The 7,372-nt window shown below is 37.7% G+C and overlaps 3 protein-coding genes across 5 annotated transcripts in view; all 3 read right to left on the bottom strand.

The window, feature by feature from the left end:
- LOC105157934 overlaps positions 1–260 on the bottom strand; it is a 3,803-nt gene extending 3,543 nt beyond the window's left edge. For 2 of the 3 annotated variants that reach the window (XM_020692378.1, XM_011074471.2), the window contains exon 1: positions 132–260. The gene's annotated coding sequence lies outside the window, so the exon portion shown is untranslated. Of the gene's footprint in view, positions 1–120 lie in introns of all 3 variants that reach the window. The other variant, XM_020692379.1, reaches the window with a different exon arrangement.
- LOC105157933 lies at positions 606–1,661 on the bottom strand. Its single transcript, XM_011074470.2, has one exon. It carries the CDS (start codon positions 1,517–1,519, stop codon positions 764–766), a length of 756 nt encoding a protein of 251 aa, XP_011072772.1. The 5' UTR covers positions 1,520–1,661; the 3' UTR covers positions 606–763.
- The window catches only part of LOC105157932 (V-type proton ATPase catalytic subunit A), a 7,258-nt gene continuing 2,623 nt past the window's right edge, over positions 2,738–7,372 (bottom strand). Inside the window, exons 10-20 of the mRNA XM_011074469.2 lie at positions 7,164–7,265; positions 6,994–7,056; positions 6,783–6,915; positions 5,793–5,899; positions 4,533–4,727; positions 4,367–4,453; positions 4,142–4,246; positions 3,743–3,840; positions 3,582–3,660; positions 3,138–3,226; positions 2,738–3,029 (exon numbers count right to left, since the gene is read on the bottom strand). Coding sequence (XP_011072771.1) covers positions 2,915–3,029; positions 3,138–3,226; positions 3,582–3,660; positions 3,743–3,840; positions 4,142–4,246; positions 4,367–4,453; positions 4,533–4,727; positions 5,793–5,899; positions 6,783–6,915; positions 6,994–7,056; positions 7,164–7,265 — 1,173 coding nt within the window. The 3' untranslated portion in view covers positions 2,738–2,914. The remainder of the gene's footprint in view (positions 3,030–3,137; positions 3,227–3,581; positions 3,661–3,742; positions 3,841–4,141; positions 4,247–4,366; positions 4,454–4,532; positions 4,728–5,792; positions 5,900–6,782; positions 6,916–6,993; positions 7,057–7,163; positions 7,266–7,372) is intronic.

The following is a 7,372-nucleotide window of genomic DNA, read 5'->3' as shown; positions in this document are numbered from 1 at the left end:
GTGAGAATGGGAAAAAAAAAAACCTAAAAGCAAACAGCAAAGAATTGAAAGGAAAAGAATGAATTAGAATTAGAGGGATTGGGGTGGAGAGGGGGAAGTAGGGGAGGAGGGGGACTCTACTCAGTACTCACTGCTGCGTGCGTGTGTGGGTGTTCCTCCTCCCCTCTACTCCTTCGCGGCAGCAATAAGAGGCATTAGGCAATAATAGACCCATTTATCCAACGCAAGCAGGGGGCTGACGTCACCTCACCCCCTCCTTACTACTATTATTATTATTACCAATATTAATATATACGAAAATGCCATTTTCTCTTATAAATGATGTTTATGACATCAAATCAAAAAATCACTTTAACTTGATTTAAAATTAAGAAAAGATATTAGTATTTATTTTATATAATCATGGTTATGAATTATATAAAATATCAATATTTAATTGAATTTGAAGCTTAAGTGGGAGTGGGGGTTTCTAGTAATTGGTGAGGTCAAGTGTACTGTACTGTACTGAAAAATTAATAATGAAAATTAGTGATTTAGAGGGGGGTGGGCTATTATTATTATTATTTGAGTGTGCACCCACTCACCAACATTTTATATACACATCATCATCATCAATTCACCTTCATCTTGTATTAATATAAGAAAGAAATTGTTGATGTGGGACTGGGACTGAACACACCACTCATCCCTCTCTCAATTCTCATCTCTAAGAAATACAACAACACAAGAAACATCAACAATTTCCATATTCCACACTTCCAACCTACAATCTTCGATTAACAACCTTTCTCAGAAGCGCTTCCCTTCCCGGAAATGGACTCCCACTCCCCCCGTCTGCCCTCTCCTCACCTTCACCTTCACCATTAATATTTCTCTCTTCCACTCTTCCTCCTACCATTCTCCGCTCCCTCATCCTCTCTCTCCTCTCCCTTCTTCTCTCTCCCTCCACTACCATTTTCTTTTCCTTCTTCTTCACACTCCCAACCTCAACACACGCTCCCACTCGGGGAATTCTCCCACCCTTTGACGTCCCCAGCAACCCAAAATCAATCTTCCTCCACCCTTCCTTATCTTCATTGTCCCACCCAAATCTCTCGCTCAATTCCACCAACTCAGACACCGCGTTCCCCCTCCCCCTCCCCCTCAAATTAGGGCTCGCCCCGTTTCCATTTAGGATCTTCTCCGCCAACTCCCACTCCATTCGGTCTCCGTAAACCGGGTCCCTCAGCACTTCATCCGCAAGCTTCGCCCACTCTTCCGTGTCGCCCGCTCTCAGATTCTTCGACACCCACTTGAGGTAGTTCGATGGAAGGCTTCCCAGCATCTTTCCTTTGTATTTCCCCAAGTCTATGACTCTATCCCGTGCCGGAATTATTTTGGAATTTGATATCTGAAAACGGGTACTGGTTCTCAACGGTTTCGGAATTGTGGGGAGGAAGCGTGAAGAAAGAGGTGTTGAGAATTTGAGTGGAACGGATATGACGGTGGAAGGGATGACGGGCGCGAGATTCATTTTCATTCGGCATCACCCACACCTCCGCCTATTCCTAATTCTATATGAACCTTATATTTCTCCCATTTCAGCCCACCACCAAACTCTCTTCGAAAAGCCCACCACACCCATCCAATACTCTCCACCAATAACCTATCCGGCCTCGCCCTCCACTTTTTAAAAACAATACATGTTCATTATGGTAAAAAGAACTGCTAAATCAATTGCCAAAAAAAGAAAAAGGAAAGAAATTCAGTCCCAAAAATCCTTACGCTTCGTTTTATTGGTGATGATAGAATTAAACATAATGGGAATAGATGGTACGCGAAGTGGAATAATAATTAATCCCATTATCCATTATATACTGTAATGTGTCATATCTCATGTAATATGATAAGCAGGTGTTAAATTAAAATGATCACAAAGTATAAGAAAGACCATTAAACGCATTCTTTTTTAAATTATTACATTTTAACAATGTAGTTTGTGAATAATTAGAAAAAGAAAAAAAAAGCTCTCGATGTTTATGAAATTGAATGATTAAAATGTGGATTTTTTTTTCCATATTAGTATAAGATAGAAGTTCAAAATAGGCTTTAGTAAATATATAAGAGAAAGAGAGAAAGAGAGCTAATGTTTAATTTTTAAAATATATATATATACATATATATAAAAGTATGACAAAAATTCGGCTTTTTGAAATTTAACAATTAATCAAAACTTAAATATTTTTCAAAAGTCCCAAACAAAATATGTAATATTTTTTATTATATTTTATTATTAAATTAAAATGAGAGAGAAGTAAATGGTGGAGCAAGTGGGAGGGCATTAAGGTAACAAAATTCTATAATAACATACAATAATTGATGGGAAAGTGTATCCAAAACCTTGAAAATGGGAAATACAGAAAACATCCAAAGAGCCAAAAGAAAATCGAATCTTCAGTGAGGTTTGCGATTATCGTTTTCTTGAGAGGAGATTTGGGTTAGATTTCCAGAAAGAGAGACCGAGTAAGAAGAGAGGTGACGTGGATTTGAAATATACGAGGTGGAGACTTATTTTTTATTAATGTAAATATATATTTAATAATTCAATAATTTGATATGAGAACTACCAAAAGTGATATATGTTGTCATTCATACCCTATACAAATTCATTAACTCATTTTTTATTGATGAGTTGATGAATGAATTACTCAAAAGGTAAAGGGTAAATTGTGTAAAAATCACAAAACAACTTCCAAAGGTGACAAAAAATGGTATAATTATACATAACCATATATAATTTGAAATTTACATATAGTACCACATACCTTTGTTCTTTACCAATAAATATATTGGTATGTTAGCCAAATTTTACAAAATTTATTAATACCAACGAAAAAGAAATTGGCGGAAAACGAGAGGCAAGTGCATACATCCATCATCGAGTTTCGTCCTCAAGGTTGCGGAAACCAGCAGTCAAATCATCATAAAGTTTCTTAAATTTAGCAACCAGTGCATTCTCTCCTTCTGCTGGATCCTCGAATTTCTGGGAACTGCATCATTGAAAGAGAAGATAGATCAGAATTACCATTACCTAACTCAAAACACAAGTTCAATAGGAAAGCATAAAAGTTAAGGTCCATGAGCATGATTCCACTTACACTAAACGGTAAAACAAATCTCCCAGACGATGCTTGATAAGGGTGTAGGTTATCTTCTGTCCATCCATACCAGCTCCTCGCTCCACCGCCTGCAAACAATATCACATATTAAACCAACATATTCTACTTAGGCATTTGACGGTAGATCCATCAACTCAGACATGCAATTTCACCCAAGGCCAATTTCATAAGATCACTTATGAAAGAAAGATAAGTATATCTAAACTACTCTAACACCCACAATTCTCTGCATCACAAAAATTGGCAAGGAAGTATAACAAACGGACCCTTGGAAAAAATTTTGGCAAACTTTTTCTACATTTTATGAAGACAAAATTAAGACAGTTTAACTCGGACACATTAAGTAATTACATATTTTTGCTCCAATTTTTACAACATAAGAACACAAGAAGTTTACGAAAAGAAACCTTCCGACTGCTTTACCTGGTTAGCCAAATTGTAGAAATGAATAATGTTGCGCATCATCCAAACAGACTTGTAGAATGGGCAATATTTATCATACCTGTGGACAAAGAAACCCACACATAAATCTTACAATTCATTCAATTGTATGGATCGAGAATTAAAAGTTAGCAAGCACTTACGGAGTAAAAGCATTCTGAGCAAGATAGTCCTCCCTCAAGAGCTTCGCAGTTTCCAGAGTAATTTTATCTGTTTCGGCCAGAGCATCTTTTCCGACTAGCTGCAAGAATCAAAAGAACTAGTTTAAAGTCCAAACACAAAACAGTACCCACATGGGAAGAGTTACATGTATAATCTTCCAGTTTTTTCTTTTCTTTCAGTTCTTTTTGTTGGTTTTGGGGGTGGGCGAGCTTCAGTCTCAAACAATATTTTCACAGTACAGACACAAGCTATGCTTTAATGACTGATTACACTTGCATCGTCAATGAGCGATTAGGATCAGTACCCCACTAGTGGCTCTCTTTGTCCCACTTCACCACAAAAGGACAGATAAGGCAATTCAAAACAAAAAAAAATCTTACCTGCACAATTTCATTCAAATCATCTTCCCTCTGCAGCACTTCACGAGCTTTTGTCCTGATGTCGATAAAATCTGGATCAAACTTCTCGTAAAAGGATTCCAGTGCCTGAGAAAAGAACAAGTTTCAGCATGTCACATGCATGCAGAATCAAAGCATTAGACAGGAATATCTACATCAAACTAAAAGGAAAAAAAGCTCTACACTAATATTATGGAATAAACATACCCCTGAATACTTCGAGTAAGAAATGAGCCAGTTCACAGAAGGAAAATGTTTCCTCTGAGCCAGTTTTTTGTCCAGACCCCAGAAAACCTGAAACATGGCAATAAGGTAGAGTATAGCATAGTGAATAGAAGATGAATTTCCAAGATGTTAACACTCTGAACTTTACCTGAACAATGCTGAGTGTAGCAGATGTAACAGGATCAGAGAAATCTCCTCCAGGAGGAGAAACTGCACCAACAATGGTGACACTCCCAGTTCTTTCCGGTCCACCGAGACATTTAACTTTCCCAGCACGCTCATAGAAGGATGCCAAACGTGCTGCCAAATAAGCAGGGTATCCACTGTCTGCAGGCATCTCAGCCTGCAGCGAAAAAACAGTGCTTCTCAAAATCATGGAAAAACAAGTTCAGTTTCATAATAAGCAAACAATACCACGGCGATGAGATAGGCAAAGGACTTCAACAGCAATAAACGTGGAACATGATTTAAAAATAAAAGGAAAGATGGAATCTCTGCATGATTGAAAGAAAAGCGGTAATTATGATTATTCAACTGAATAACACTTGTACCAAAAGGCAATACTTTATTACATGCTCAACAAATATGGATAACAGTTGTTACAGCTGAGTTCTGTCATTGTTTCTTTTCTGTATAGATATCTAAAATATTGAATGTTGTTCCAGTCCTCATAAACTCGGGAGGACTAACAATCAGAAATGCTCATTAGTCAGGCACATTGTCAGAGCAACGACAAAGTATCAATGATGATAATCTGGAGCACAAAAGGATAAATACAAGCACAGCCCACTAGCCATAGTAGTCAGTGGCGCACGACGCCGCGCGCGCCTTTTCAAATGATGGAGCAAATATAAGAAATAATCTATATATTTATATAATTAGTATTATTTTGATTAGATTAATATATAAGGAGTTAAATAAGACATATAAAACAACAAATTGAACATAACAAAACTTCATATAATTAAATCATCCCAAAAAAAGACACTAACAGAACAATTAAAGCACTCAAAGATTAATAAAATCACATCAATTTCAAAGATTCAATCGGCATAATGAGAGCTTCTACTGCTGTACATGCCAAAAATTAACTTAGGAAATTAGGGTTTATTAAGTTAATTTTTTTTTAGGGTTTATATTTAGGAAATTCCTCTTATATTTAGGAAATTAGGGTATATTAACTTAATTTTTTTTTAATTCATGGGCCTGGGCAGCCCAGCCAAAACCCAGGCCGCCCAGGCCATTTTCTTTCAGGTGCGCGCGCCTGGGCAGCGCCGAAAAGGGGCCCAGCCGCGCGCTATGGCGGCGCCATGCTGAAGGCGTGCGCCATGGACTACTATGCCACTAGCAATAACTGAGGCACAAAGTAGCTAACTATTCGATACAAAAGCAATCCTAAGATACATACCAATCGACCAGAAATTTCACGCAATGCCTCTGCCCAACGAGACGTTGAATCTGCCATCATACTGACATTGTAGCCCATATCTCTGAAATATTCAGCTATCGTAATTCCTGAACATCCACAGCCAAGATTAAGAATCATTAGCTAAGGCCGAAAATAACCACCCACTTCCATTTCCCAGACCAAAGAAACATGGAAATTTAGAGATAGACTTGACTCATTCAGAGGATAATCCTTCAAAAATCCCAATAAGTTCAATCAGCCAAACATTTCATGGTCAGTCCCTCCAACAACTGAAGAACTCAAGTATGGTCAAGATTCATTGTAATGTATAACTTCTATTACGTTAGAACCATGAATGAAGAAATATATTACAATAACTAGCATGAATAAACTAGAAAGTAAGTCAAGCGACCAGTACGTGTAAGTGTCAATAAACGGAGCGAAAAAACTAAACAGAAAAAATGAAGTGGCCCCGCAGTCCCAACAGCCATAGGCGACACAGTATGCCGACATGCTACAGTACTCTTGGTGCACCAGTTTACATCGACTTTAGAAAATGATACTTCATGTACTAAAAATGAAAAACAAATTAGTAATTACACTTCAGCATTGAAAAACCAAAACATCCAAGTGGAAAACAGCTAAGTGGCACCAATTTTGAGATAGAGTAGTCAACAATCAGTTAAGCAACATATGATTTTTAGAAATTAAAGAAACGTGGTGGGGTCAATAAAATGGAAAATAATATTACTTTTGATTATTTTGCTGTAGTCATGTGCGTAAAATCTTTTATCTTTTCCTGAACGAAGAATTTAATTGCAAAAAACTAGAAAGACGATACCATTTAACATCAAATATTCTATGCATGTCTCTAGAAATCCAGGAAGCCTCTTGTGCGTAACAATTACAATCTATTTTTCTCTCTTCCATCCTAATGTGACTAAAGCTAAATTCATTTCAAATAAAAACTCAATGGTAAACCTCACTTACCCGTGTAAATTGAAGCCTCTCTAGCAGCCACTGGCATATTTGAGGTGTTAGCTACAAGTGTAGTACGCTTCATGACAGACTCCTCCCGGCCATCAGGCAGCGTCATTGTCAATTGAGGGAAATCCATAAGCACCTGCAGTTAATCTCTTCATCAGACACTTTGAAGATGCCACAAATGCTTATCAAACAAACAAGCAAGCAAACCATGTACCTCTGCCATTTCATTTCCTCTTTCTCCACAACCAACATAAACAACAGTGTCGGAGTTGGAATACTGCATTTACATCACCACAGCAAAATGGGGTTAGAAATTGTAAAGCTGATATAAATTATTCACTAGCACTGATAGAGCAAAAGCTGTTGCAAATTAATGAAGTTCACCTTGGAGAGCGCCTGACTAATGACTGTTTTACCACAACCAAATGCACCAGGAATGGCACAAGTACCACCAAGCACAGAGGGGAATAGAGCATCAAGTACACGCTGAATGGAAGACAACAAAGAGATTATGCAACACTCTAGAGATTATGTTTTTTTCTTTTCTTGTTTTTGTGTGTGTGTGTGGGGTGGGGGGGGGGGGGGAGGGGGGA

This window comes from Sesamum indicum, linkage group LG3, assembly GCF_000512975.1.
Source record: "Sesamum indicum cultivar Zhongzhi No. 13 linkage group LG3, S_indicum_v1.0, whole genome shotgun sequence".
NCBI lineage: Eukaryota > Viridiplantae > Streptophyta > Magnoliopsida > Lamiales > Pedaliaceae > Sesamum > Sesamum indicum.
This window is presented reverse-complemented; position numbering and strand designations above follow the sequence as displayed.